A 14,105-nucleotide genomic window follows, 5' to 3' on the forward strand; every position below is an offset into this window, starting at 1 on the left:
TCCGATTACTCACTAGTTATAACAGATCCATCCAAATCATCTGATGTATGGTTGATGGATTCAGCTTGTAGTTATCATATGTGTCCCAATCGGGACTGGTTTATTGATTTACAAGAAGGAGAATGTGGAGTTATTCACACTGCAAACAATAATCCTCTTACCGCATATGGTGTTGGTTCAATCCGATTAAGGAACCATGATGGATTAAGTAGAACATTAACAGATGTNAAAAATCTCATTTCTGTAGGAGCCCTAGAATCAAAGGGGTTCAAAGTCATTGCAGATAATGGCGTGATGAGAATATGCTCTGGTGCACTGGTGGTAATGAAGGCAATTCGAAGAAATAATAACATGTACCACTATCAAGGTAGTACAGTTATTGGGACAGCGGCAACAACATCCAATGACGAGAAGGAGGCAGAAATGACCAAGCTGTGGCATATGCGCTTGGGGCATGCTGGAGGGAAATCCTTGAAAACTTTATCAGATCAAGGATTGCTAAAAGGAGTAAAAACTTGCAACTTGGAGTTTTGTGAGCATTGTATTAAGGGAAAGCAAACAAGGGTTAAATTTGGAACAGCTATCCATAATACTAAAGGTATTTTGGATTATGTTCATTCGGATGTTTGGGGTGCTTCCAAAACACCTTCATTAGGTGGGAAACACTATTTTGTAACCTTTGTTGATGACTTTTCTCGAAGATTGTGGGTGTATACGATGAAAACAAAAGATGAAGTATTTGGAATTTTTCTCAAATGGAAGGCGATGATAGAAACTCAAAGTGGCAGAAAGATCAAGTGTCTTCGCACAGACAATGGTGGCGAATACAAAAATGATCTTTTTCAGAAAATTTGTGAGGAAAATGGCATCGTTAGACATTTCACCGTAAAAAATACACCACAACAGAATGGAGTGGCAGAACGCATGAACCGAACTTTGCTGGAGAAAGTTCGATGTATGTTGTCCAATGCTGGCTTGGGCAAAGAATTTTGGGCTGAGGCAATAACATATGCGTGCCACCTCATTAATCGTCTACCATCTGCTGCTATTGGTGGGAAGACACCATTTGAAAAATGGTATGGAAAACCTGCTGAAGTATGTATGTGGCTCAATTGCATATTATCATGTAAGAGAGTCAAAATTGGACCCAAGAGCAAAGAAAGCTTTATTTATGGGAATTACTTCTGGAGTCAAAGGATACCGTTTATGGTGTCCAGAGACAAGAAAAGTCATTTTCAGCAGGGATGTTACCTTTGATGAATCTACCTTGACAAATAAGGTAACAGTTGAAGAAGTCAAACAAATTGATGGTGCTTCAAAGCAGGTGGAGTTTGAGGGAAAGATAATTTTCCCAACACAGGGATCAAACGAGGAAACAACAGAAAATTTTCCTCTTGAAGGAGAGCCAGTCGAAGAGGAGGTTCCATCTCAAGAACCTCAGCCACAACTTGAATCAATAGCAACCGGCAAGCCAAAAAGGACATTAAGAAAACCTGCTCGACTCATAGATATGGTGGCTTGTGCGGACTCAATTGCAGCTGATGACATTCCTACCACTTATAAAGACGCAGTCCAAAGTTCAGAAGAAGATAAGTGGAGGATTGCCATGGATGAAGAAATGCAGTCCCTTCATCAGAATCATACATGGAGATTGGCCAATCTCCCAGAGGGCAAGAAAGCAATTGGGTGCAAATGGGTATTTGCAAAGAAAGAAGGATTTCCTAACCAAGAAGATGTTCGCTACAAAGCAAGATTGGTGGCCAAAGGATATGCTCAAAAGGAGGGAATTGATTATAATGAGGTGTTTTCTCCAGTTGTGAAACACTCCTCCATTAGAGTTTTGTTGGCTTTGGTAGCACAGTTAAATTTGGAACTAGTTCAGTTGGATGTAAAAACTGCATTTTTACATGGAGACTTGGAAGAGGAAATCTACATGACTCAGCCAGAAGGATTCAAAGTTGATGGAAAAGAAAATATGGTGTGCAAACTTGAAAAATCATTGTACGGATTGAAACAATCTTCTAGACAATGGTACAAACGATTTGACAAGTTTATGTTGCAGCAAAGGTACATAAGAAGCAAATACGATCATTGTGTGTATTTGCGCAAGCTTGAAGATAATTCCTTTATATACCTTCTCCTATATGTTGATGATATGTTGATAGCTTCTAAGAGTCAAGAGGAAATTGAGAAGCTAAAGATTCAACTAAGAAAGGAGTTTGAGATGAAGGATTTGGGTGAGGCAAAGAAGATTCTTGGCATGGAGATAAAAAGAGATAGACATTCAAAGAAACTCTATTTATCTCAAAAGGAATATTTGAAGAGAGTACTAAAGCGATTCGGTATGAATAAAAAAACGAAGTCGGTTAGCACTCCGCTTGCTCCTCATTTTAAGCTTAGTGATGCTATGTCACCTAATAATGAAGCTGAACGAGAATATATGTCAAGAGTACCATACGCTAATGCTATTGGTAGCTTGATGTATGCAATGGTTTGCACAAGGCCAGATATTTCACACGCTGTTGGAGTTGTAAGCAGGTACATGCACAATCCTGGAAAGGATCATTGGCAGGCTGTAAAATGGATTCTACGGTATATTCATAATACTGTAGATGTTGGTTTGGTTTTCGAGCAGAAAGATAGTCAATATCTTGTTGGATATTGTGACTCAGATTATGCAGGTGATTTGGACAAACGAAGATCAACTACTGGTTATGTTTTCACTATTGCAAATGCACCAGTTAGTTGGAAGTCTACTTTGCAGTCAACAGTTGCTTTGTCTACCACTGAGGCAGAGTACATGGCAATTACAGAGGCTGCGAAGGAAGCAATTTGGCTTCGAGGATTGCTTAGAGAGCTTGGTATTGGACAAGAAGAAATCACAATATTTTGTGATAGTCAGAGTGCTATTCAATTAGCAAAGAACCAAGTTTATCATGCAAGGACGAAGCACATTGACGTCCGATATCATTTCATACGAGAAATCATAGAAGATGGTGGAGTCATAATGCAGAAAATTCATACTACAGATAATCCTGCCGATATGTTGACAAAAGTGGTGACTGCAGTCAAGTTTCAACATTGTTTGAACTTGATCAACATTGTTGAACATTGAAGATTAGGGTTGAAGACACAATCAAAATTGTTGTTGAGAGAAAGTTGAAAATGGAGAATCTTGCCAAGGTGGAGATTTGTTAAATTTGACAAGATTCAAAAATGGATTAATGAGAAGATATGGTAGTTAGGAGGATAATTCTTCATTGGTATAAAAGTCAAGATAGCAACTTTTGTAGGTGAAATTTAGGTGAACCATAAATTGATTTCACAAGGTAAATGTTGACATTTTGACATATTGTGATGTCATGGATGACATCAATAGGAAGAATTTACTCCTATAAATAGGTAGCTCCTAATTCATTTGTAACACACCTCTCACTTGCCTTCTCATCTCCTAAGGCATTTGTTCTTCTTTCTCTCTTGTAGTATTTCACTTGTACTCTTTTGGAGTGAAATAAATATTGGTTGGTTGTGTCCGAGTAGTAGGCAAAAGAAAACAAAAGTTTGCCGAACCTCGTTAATTCCTGGTGTTCTTTCTCTTGTTGTCTCATTTACTATTTATTAGCTACCTTTAGATATAGTAGTTGTGATTCCATCACTCTCTATATATTCGGCTTCCGCAACAAGCGATACTCAATTTGTCAGGATATAAAAAGTGGTTCAAAATCAAATTGAAACAAAAAAATTATTAATTTATCGATAATGGGTTAGTGCTTTAGCGGTTTCAGTGATGATTTTGATTTTCTATTATTGCGTTAACGATTGTTAAAGTTTTGATGATAGTAAATTAAATAATTGTATTTATACCATTTGGTATATAAAGTTTTTAACTTAGAGTATTCAAGTTGTTATTCTACAATGTGATACTATTTGTTTTAAAGCAAGATGCAATTTGTCAACTCTCATGTGTATGTTCATTTAGTTTGTCAGTGATTTTAAATGATTTTTATGTGTCAAATCTTAATTGTTAAACTGATAATCATTAATAACCAATAAGTCAAATATCCTAAACATTGTATTACAGTTTATCATATTTACAAAATGATAACCGATAAACCGAACCAACTAATACACAGCCTAACCGATATTTCATATTAATACTCGAACAAAATGGTCGAAGTAAAGAATTAAAAGCCTTATGAGAAATTAAAAAAAGAAGTTAGTTTTGGAGGGAAAATAGAGAGTTTTAACAGTAAAATCAAGAATTCAACAAGTTAGTTTTCTATATATAAACATACATTTTTACTTTGTGTTGTCATAATTTCCATTAAATTCATTCTTCTACTGATCTCTCATAACCTTCTCTCTGAATTGATACAATGAAGCTATTCAAGAAATCGAAAAGAAATTCTAATGAAAGAATCTACTGTCGTACGTGCAGAAATCCAGTTGCACGCGTTCAAGATTATATTCGGAGGGTATGGATTCGTGTATAATGATTTCATGAATGAATTAAGTTATAGTTCTTGCAATGTAACTTATGATCTTGTAAACTTTGCAGGTTCGTCGAGGAACGATCATAATTAGAAGAGTGTAAGTCTCATGATTGATTGATTTTGTGCAACTTGTTGAGATCGATTTATTAGTTTTGCTGTGTATATATGTAGGTATAATGTTTACGTACCAGGCGATATGGATCATCTGTATGGATTTATCACAGCTGATACTTACTGTGGCCGATGTGGAACGTTGATTGGGTGGAAATTTGTAAGATGATTTACATGAACAAGAAGATTTTGTTGTTCTGTAAATAGTTAAGTACTGAATTTGTTTTTATTTCGATGATCTCCAGATTGTAGTCCCACTAGGGTCCGTGGCTGCTAGAGCAGGAAGATTCATGTTGATGTCGTAAGTTTCTAATTATAAATTTGCAACAGAGTGTACATATAATTGTAACGGGTTGATACAAATGATCGTGTTTTATGGCAGGAGAAAGGTTGCTTTCTGGGATGGAGTACCATTCCTTCGTTTAAATGCAAATGAAGGTGTAGGCGCTAATGAGCAAAATGCAAATCAAGGTTTAGGCGCTAATGAGCAAAATGCAAATCAAGATTTAGGCGTTAATGAGCAAAATGCAAATCAAGATTTAGGCGTTAATGAGCAAGATGGAGAAGCTAATGCTGCAGTTCAAGATGGAGGCGGAAATGAACAGAATGATGATCAAGATGTGGGCGCTAATGCTGCAGTTCAAGATGGAGGCGGAAATGAACAGAATGATGATCAATATGTGGGCGCTAATGCTGTTGTTCAAGATGGAGGCGGAAATGAACAGAATGATGATCAATATGTGGGCGCTAATGCTGTTGTTCAAGATGGAGGCGGAAATGAACAGAATGATGATCAATATGTGGGCGCTAATGCTGTTGTTCAAGATGGAGGCGGAAATGAACAGAATGATGATCAATATGTGGGCGCTAATGCTGTTGTTCAAGATGGAGGCGGAAATGAACAGAATGATGATCAAGATATGGGCGCTAATGCTGCAGTTCAAGATGGAGCTAGAAATGAACAGAATGATGATCAAGATGGCGGGGATCCAATGAACTGAATGAAGATTCGATGCAGAGCAGCTAATGATGAGAATGTAGACATTGATAGCCTACTCATGCTGACATACTGCTTATACAAAGTGCTATAATTCGTAATTGAGTCATATTCTGTTTCCATTTCTGTTTTGGGACTCAACTTTTTACACGTTTGAGCTCCGTTCTCTGTATGCTGTTTAGTTTGTTTTTAATTTCCTCAACTGCAACAGCTATACAGTACTCAATGCTAGTGAACTTTTTGTTTGTTTTCTTACACTATTGTATATGGTGAAGTCACATTTTAACGCCTATTTTTCAAACTCGAGATAAGTGTATGTATGCTATTGTTGTTGTAGGTAGCCGGTAGAATGTTGAAAAATTGGTACATTCTCCATAAATTCAGTCGTTACAGTGAAATATTATTATAAACGAGTGGTTGTAATAATGAGGCTTGGTAGCACCTTCATGTAGTAAGTTAGCAAAACTCATAGCCTTCATTGCACGTTCACGGTGTAACTGTTGTCTCAACTTCACGGAACCACTTAAAATCTTACGCCTTCACTGGAATCTCACCGTGCTATCTATCTTGTTTCAACTTCATGAGACTAATCTCGATGTTCCATCGAACAGGTTTATAGATGCTGAGAGAAAGGGTCTATCTGAGCTGCTTTTCCTAAGCCAAAAGTTGCCTACAAGTTTCAATGGAGGCGTTCTGGAGACGCTATTTATGGTATCTAATAATAAGGGGAATAGATTGAAATATAAAGTGTATTTCTTGTAAGTAAATAAAAAAAAACGAAACAACAACATACTCGGTGAAATTTCATTAGCTAAAGTGGTGTCTGAGTAAGATAGTATGTATGTACACCTTATCACTACCTCGTGGAAGTAAAGAGACTATTCCCTAGAGACCCTCGACTCAAGAAAACGATACAGGGTACATTTTTTTCTCTATATAATTTTAAGGTCTAATACATAAATATGCTCTTTTTAACTTTGCCTCACTGAATATTGGAAAAATTACGCAACAAAGCAAATTTATACTTACTATTTAATTACTCATCATAGTTATAATTTGCTATAATTACCACTCGCGACTAACATTATACATTAATTACGTGGGCTAACTTCGAGTTTGTTTAATTAGTCACGTTTATTTATGTATAATTCGCCACAATATACAAATACATATGTATAATATACAATGATTTAACTTATATACATATACAATTAATCTCTCTCCCTCTCTCTCCCCTCTTTCACTCACCTCTCTCCTCCCTTTTCCAGTCTCGCTCGCCTCTCTCCTCCCTCTCCCAATATCGCTTGCCTTATATACAATTATATACATATACAATTCACCTATCTCCGCTCTCTGCCCTCTCTCTCTCGTCTCTCCTCTCTCTCCCAATCTGGCTCGCTTCTCTCCTCCCTCTCCCAATCTCTCTTGCCTTATATACAAATATATATGTATAATATACAATTATATACCTATATAATTCACATCTCTCCTCTCTATGCCCTCTCTCGCTCGTCTCTCCTCCCTCTTCCATTCTGGGTCGCTTCTCTCCTCCCTCTCCCGATCTCACTTGCCTTAAATACAAATGTATATGTATAATATACAATTATATACATATACAATCCACATCTCTTCGCTCTCTGCCCTCTCTCGCTCGCCTCTCTCCTCCCTCTCCCAATCTGGCTCGCTTGTCTCCTCCTTCTCCAAGTCTCGCTCGCCTCTCTCCTCCCTCTCCCACTCTCGGTTGCCATATATACAAATAGATATGTATAATATACAATTATCTAACCGATATACATATACAATTCACCTTTCTCCCATTCTTTTCCCCCTTTCTCCCAGTTTCGCTCGCCTGTTTCCTCCATATAACATGTAGCTACGAATAGTAATTATCAAACTATAGTTATTGAGTGTAATCACGCTATTTTTAAGTGGATATATGTGAAAGTTCCCCTTTTATATTTATGTCGTCCAATTTTGAATGTGCACAAGTAGACAATTAAATATGAATATGGCTACTATTAGAAATTAAAAAGAAAAGAGTTTTGGAGGGTAAACAGAGAGTTAACGGTAAAATCAAGAATCAAGAAGTTAGTTTTCTATATAAACATATTGTTTTCTCATCATTTCCATTATATTCATTCTTATAATTCCCATCCATTTTTCTCTTCATTTGATATAATCTCCTCTATGAGTTGATACAATGATGATACTCAAGAAATCAAGAAGAAATTCTATTGATAGCATCTACTGTCGTATGTGCAGAAATCCAGTTGCACGCGTCCAAGATTATATTTCGAGGGTATGTAATGATTCAAATATAACGATTTCTTCCAATTTGTTTCTTCACTAACAACAGAACTAACTTATTTTCTTGCAGGTTCGTCGAGCAGGGGTCTTTAGTAGAGTGTAAGTCTCATAATTGATTTCGTGCAACTTGAGATTTATTTCTGTAGTCTAAGTTATATATGTGTATATATGCAGGTATAATGTTGTTGTATCGAATGATCATGAGAATTTTCATTTTGGAAGTATCATAGCCGATACGTACTGTGGTCAATGTAGAATGTTGATCGGGTGGGAATATGTAAGATGGTTTTCATGAACAAGAAGAATTTGTTGTTGTTTGTTGTTTTAAAATAGTACTAAATTTTTTCTTATTTGATCTCTAGATTCAAGTCCCACTATGGTTTGTGGTCAGAGATGGAAGATTTGTTTTGTTCTTGTAAGTTTCTAATTACTAATTTGCAACAGAGTGTACATATAATTTGTAAGGGTTGATATACAAATGAGTATTTTGTGGCAGGAGTGGGCTTTGTTACTGGGATGGTGTACCATTGCTTCATTTAAACGAAGAACAAGATTTAGGCGCTAATGAGGAAAATGCAGATCAAGATGGAGATGCTCATGAACAAAATGATGCTAATGAACAAGATGTGGGCGTGAATGAGGAAAATACTGATCAAGATGGAGACGCTACTGATCAAGATGGAGATGCTACTGATCAAGATGGAGACGCTACTGATGAAGATGGAGATTCTACTGATGAAGATGGAGATTCAACTGATGAAGATGGAGACTCTACTGATGAAGATGGAGATTCAACTGATGAAGATGGAGACGCTACTGATCAAGATGGAGACGTTACTGATCAAGATGGAGACTCTACTAATCAAGATGTGGGCGTGAATGAGGAAAATGCTGATCAAGATGGAGACTCTACTGATCAAGATGGAGACTCTACTGATGAAGATGGAGACGCTACTGATCAAGATGGAGACGCTACTGATCAAGATGGAGACGTTACTGATCAAGATGGAGACTCTACTGATCAAGATGTGGGCGTGAATGAGGAAAATGCTGATCAAGATGGCGGCACTCCAATGAACTGAATGAAGATGAAAATGCAGACATTGATAGACTATTCATGCTCATATTCGCTGCTAATACAAAATGCTATAATTCATAATTGTCTGTTTCCATTTCTGTTGTAAAAATTGCAGTACATATTACTACTTCAAGTTGGAATAAACCAATTGACACTGAACGTTTTACATGTTTGAGCTCCGTTCTCTATGTGCTGCTTAGCTTGTTTTTAATTTCCTTAACTGCACCAGCTATAGAGTCAATGCTAGTATGTTCGTGATGGAATATAGGATGAAGTTTCATGCCTTCACGATACTAATCTCGACGTTCCATTTAACAGGTTTATAGTGCTGAGAGAAAGGGCCTATCTCAGGTTTATAGTGCTTGAGAGAAAGGGCCTATCCCTCAAGTGGGATAAGTAACATGCAGACCTTATGTGGAGGTAAAGAGACTATTTCCGAGAGACCCTCGACTCAAAGAAAATGAAACATATATAATTTTAAATCAGTTGCAACATAAAATGTGAATATGACTAGTATCAGAAATTAAAATGAAGTTAGTTTTGGAGGGTAAACAGAAAGTGAACTGTAAAATCAAGAATCAAGAAGTTGGTTTTCTATATAAACATTTTGTCTTCTCATCATTTCCATCCATTTTTTTTCATTTGATATAATCTCCTCTCTGAGTTTGATTCAATAAAGTTGATACAATGATGATAATATGCGACCACACCAACAAATCAAGAAGAAATTCTAATGAAAGAATCTACTGTCATACGTGCAGAAATCCAGTTGCACACGTCCAAGATTATATTTTGATGGTATGTAACGATTCAAATATAATGATTTCTTCCAATTTGCTTCATGAATTAAGAACAGAACCAACTTATTTTTCTTGTACACTTTGCAGGTTCATCCAGGAGGGATCTTTAGTAGAGTGTAAGTCTCGTGATTGATTTCGTTCAACTTGAGATTAATTTCTGTACCCTAAGTTATATATACGTGTAAATATGCAGGCATAATGTTCTTGTATCGGACGATGTGAATCATCATTTTGGAAGTACCATAGCCAATACTTACTGTGGCCAATGTGGAACGATGATCGGGTGGAAATTTGTAAGATGGTTTACATGAATAAGAAGATTTTGTTGTTGTTTTTTTAATTTAGTAAGTTCTGATTATTTTTTTAATTTGATCTCCAGATTGAAGCCCCACGATGGTACGAGTATGTTAGAGAAGGAAGATTCATTTTGAAATTGTAAGTTTCTAATTACAAATTTGCAACAGAGTGTACATATAATTGTAAGGGTTGATACAAATTGAGTGTTTTGTTGCAGGAGCGAGCTTAGTTTCTGGAATGGTGTATCATTGCTTCATTTAGGCGCTAACGAGCAAAATGTTGATCAAGATTTAGGCGCTAATGAGCAAAATGATGATCAAGGTGACGACGCCAATGAACAAAATGTTGATCAAGATGGAGATGCTAGTACGCTTAGATTCGTTTTGTTATTGTAAGTTTCTAACCACAAATATGTAACAGAGTATACAGATAATTGTAAGGGTTTGATACAAATGAGTATTTTTGTGGCAGGAGCGTGGTTACGTTCTGGAATGGTGTATCGTTGCCTCATTTAAACGAGGAACAATATTTAGGCGCTAATGAGCAAAATACTCATCAAGATGGAGATGCTACTACAATTAGATTCCTTTTGTTCTTGTAAGTTTCTAATTACATATTTGCAACACAGTGTACACATAATTGTAAGGGTTGGTACAAATGAGTAACTGTTTTTGTGGCAGGGGCGTGGTTACGTTCTGGAATGGTGTACCGTTGCCTCATTTAAACGAGGAACAAGATTTAGGCGTGCTCATCAATACTTTAGACGCTAATGAGGAAAATGCTGATCAAGATGGAGACTCTATTGATCAAAACGATGATGCTAATGAACAAGATTTAGGCGTTAATGAGGAAAATGATGATCATGATGGAGGCGATAATGAACAGAATCATGATTCATATGGCGGCACGCCAATGAACTGAATGAAGATGTAGACATTGATAGTCTATTCTGCTTATACAAAATGCTAAAATTCATAATTTTCTGTTTCCATTTCTGTTAGTGATACAGTAAATGCTACTGAACTTTTGAAGATATGTTGAATGATCTGAAGATTACTGCAGTTCAGACGCGCTGCTATAATGAGGTGTTGTTATGTATGTATAGTTACACTGGACATTTAGATTTTTTGTTCGAGGTTCAAGAGGAAGGAGAGGAACCACAGCCCAATGGTGCTTTTATGAAAGTATGGTCACCGGTGGCTAATACCTTCTCGAGACTATCGAACCTGAAATCCACTTTCCATCTCATTTAGCCATTTTAAATGAAAATATAGTATGTACTGTTGTCATTGTTGTTATGGGTAAAATGTTATAGAAAAATAAAATATAATATGGAAATCGATTCTTCTGAAAAATCATAGCATTATAATTAAATGTCTTTATAAGTTCAGAGGGATCTGATTGTATCTGCATTAGTCAAGCTTAATAGGAATTAATTTCATTTTATGAGCTTTCTGTAATACAAAAGTATTACATTATTTGCATGTTCTTCAAAACAAGGGGAAAATAACCTAATATAACTTTTAATTTTGTCATTCGGATCTGATATGTCCCTCGTGAAAGTGGCTTATATATATCCTCACTGTTATACAAACTGATCACATATATGATATACCTCTAGCACTACAAAATGAACCCACATATACCTTTCATTTTACGGAAGTGAAAAGTTAAATTTAAATTTATATATTTGACTTTAAATTTTCTTTTAAAATTTATATAGGATCCTTCTAGCAAAGTTTAGGATATATTTTAATCTTTTTCGTAATAAATTGATTTTTGACTTCTTTGATTATCATTATTTAAGTTTATTATTCTTATTGTATTTTTGTCTTATCATTTGCTAATGTAAAGAAAAAATTAAAAAAACCAATCTTTTGGTGGCTATAATATGATGTAAAACTATTTTTTCAACTATATTGTACTTTAGTTTTTGTATTCGAAAAAAAAAATTGAGTTATCTATAATAAATTTTATAAGAACATTAGTGAAACTTAAGTAACTTAAACCATCAAACTAATAAATTTAAATTAGTTATTTAAACAAAAAAAAATCAAAAAGAATGTGTATGAGGAGGATTAAATAAATCCATACGGAATTATATTTTTTAAAAGAAAATTATTAAAAAATTATGTTAGAATTAAATTTTTCACTTATACAAAAAGAAGTAAAAAAGAATATGTATGAGGAGGATTAAATATACCTATATTAAATTATATTTTTTAAAATAAAATTATTTAAAAAAATTATGTTAGAATTAAAATTTTCACTTCAGTTAGAGGAAAAGATATATATGAGTCACTATAGTTTTTTAATATCTAAATTTTTTGCTTAAATATCGATTTAATTTAATATAATTTAACTTTAAAAATTAATTAAATTGACTTTTAAAAAACGGAAACAAATGAAAGAGTATTTATCTTAATTTAATGCATATCCAAACCCAAAAAGGAAAAAAAAAGTGAGACCAACTTCACCATTATATTTATTTTAGTCAAAGAAAGAAACTAAAAAGGAAAAAAAATAGTTAATGCCATTAAAATGTGCAATAAAATAATAACTGTGATACTTAATTAGGAAGATGTTGTGAATATTCATATTTTCACAACCTCACTACATTATTCTATTTAAACATGACATATTGCTCATATTTTAACATCACCATCAAATCAAGAGTGAAAATAAACAAACTAATAATGGGAGAATTAGCATCAAACATGAAATTGGGATTGAGAATTGTGATATTATTGATGATGATTTTTGCAACAAAAGGGGAAACTGATATACAAAGATGTCTTCGTGCTTGCAAGGCAAAATGTGGGAATGATCAAGAATGTTATAGTAAGTGTGTAGATCGTTGTGTTGTTCCTATGAATGTGCAAAATCAAATTCACTATTGTAAGATTGGTTGCTTTTCTGTTAAATGTTCTAAATTTGATGTAAATGATAAACAAAGAGAGACTTGTTTGGAGGATTGTTCCAACAAGGTTTGTTCTTTTAAAAATTAGTGATGTATTTTATTGTGGTTAAAATTAGAACATGGTGTATCTTCATTCTTTTCTTTTTTTTTTAACTTTAATTATTCAGTATATCAAACAAAAAAATATATAATTTATTGGATGAGTTATCAAGAATATTGATTATATAATACACACAAAAGCTGAATATAACTTAATTATACATGAAATATACACTAACTAGAAAATCTCGATCAACTTAAAATTACCTCTAAACAAATCCAAAATTTAGATATAAAACGTATTTTGAGTCTATAATAATTCACTTGAAACGTTCTGACGATAAAGGAGGAGGATGAATGATGAAATTGGAAAGAAGAATGATTGGGCCAATTTTAATAATTTCGAAACATGGGCCAATTTTTCGGTAGAGCAAAGGGCCGAATGACCACTTAAGAGAAAAGGATCAAAAATCACTTTTAAACTTGGCGAAAATTATTAGTTTTAATTTGGAACTAACGATGGTTTTATAAATATCCTTTTACTTGACTCACAAAACTTAGATACACTCCTGATATGCAACATGATATACCAGGTAGATAAAAATCGAGAGAAGTATTGAAAACACCCTTAAACTTGACTAGAATTTAGGGATGTATTTCTCTAATGTAGTGAGATCAGGGGTGTATTTAACTTCAATCAGTCAGGTAAAGGGCTTCGAAATGAAACTAACAATTTGCGCCAAATTTAGGGTTGTATTTTATACTTCTCTCTTTTCCCAAACAAAATATATTAAAACAACATGTATACTATATATACACTAATATATATTTATCAATATATTGTGATACTGGTTTTATCCATACTTAATATAAAGATTTGAACAGTTTCAGTTGTTCTCCACCTCTTCACAAATAGGCATTATTATACTCATACAATTATCATCATCTCAGTCACCATAAAACACACAAAAAACCATTTCACAACAGGAAATTAAAGTATGGCATAATGATGTTGTTTGAAATTTAAGGAGACTAAATAAAATAAATATATTAGCAAAATGAG

The 14,105-nt window shown here is 34.4% G+C and overlaps 2 protein-coding genes and 1 pseudogene across 2 annotated transcripts; all 3 read left to right on the top strand.

The window, feature by feature from the left end:
* The first annotated feature begins 4,350 nt into the window (after positions 1–4,350).
* LOC107016961 (uncharacterized protein DDB_G0290685-like) lies at positions 4,351–5,856 on the top strand. Its single transcript, XM_015217261.2, has 5 exons — positions 4,351–4,475; positions 4,559–4,590; positions 4,665–4,764; positions 4,850–4,905; positions 4,987–5,856. Exons 1-5 carry the CDS (start codon positions 4,377–4,379, stop codon positions 5,603–5,605), a joined length of 906 nt encoding a protein of 301 aa, XP_015072747.2. The 5' UTR covers positions 4,351–4,376; the 3' UTR covers positions 5,606–5,856.
* Positions 5,857–7,765: 1,909 nt separating this feature from the next.
* LOC107017529 (uncharacterized protein DDB_G0290685-like) lies at positions 7,766–9,098 on the top strand. The gene is made up of 5 exons (XM_015217715.2): positions 7,766–7,900; positions 7,979–8,007; positions 8,083–8,185; positions 8,271–8,323; positions 8,405–9,098. Exons 1-5 carry the CDS (start codon positions 7,802–7,804, stop codon positions 8,988–8,990), a joined length of 870 nt encoding a protein of 289 aa, XP_015073201.2. The 5' UTR covers positions 7,766–7,801; the 3' UTR covers positions 8,991–9,098.
* Positions 9,099–9,673: 575 nt separating this feature from the next.
* Positions 9,674–10,853, top strand: LOC114076801 (annotated as a pseudogene).
* Positions 10,854–14,105: the final 3,252 nt, after the last annotated feature.

This window comes from Solanum pennellii, chromosome 4, assembly GCF_001406875.1.
Source record: "Solanum pennellii chromosome 4, SPENNV200".
NCBI classification, from domain to species: domain Eukaryota; kingdom Viridiplantae; phylum Streptophyta; class Magnoliopsida; order Solanales; family Solanaceae; genus Solanum; species Solanum pennellii.

Coding starts and splice junctions, on each gene's coding strand:
- LOC107017529 (XM_015217715.2), top strand. CDS start 7,802: ATGATGATACTCAAGAAATCAAGAAGAAATTCTATTGATAGCATCTAC. Junction 7,901..7,978: donor TCCAAGATTATATTTCGAGG/GTATGTAATGAT, acceptor ATTTTCTTGCAG/GTTCGTCGAGCAGGGGTCTT. Junction 8,008..8,082: donor GCAGGGGTCTTTAGTAGAGT/GTAAGTCTCATA, acceptor GTATATATGCAG/GTATAATGTTGTTGTATCGA.
- LOC107016961 (XM_015217261.2), top strand. CDS start 4,377: ATGAAGCTATTCAAGAAATCGAAAAGAAATTCTAATGAAAGAATCTAC. Junction 4,765..4,849: donor CGTTGATTGGGTGGAAATTT/GTAAGATGATTT, acceptor GATGATCTCCAG/ATTGTAGTCCCACTAGGGTC. Junction 4,906..4,986: donor GGAAGATTCATGTTGATGTC/GTAAGTTTCTAA, acceptor GTTTTATGGCAG/GAGAAAGGTTGCTTTCTGGG.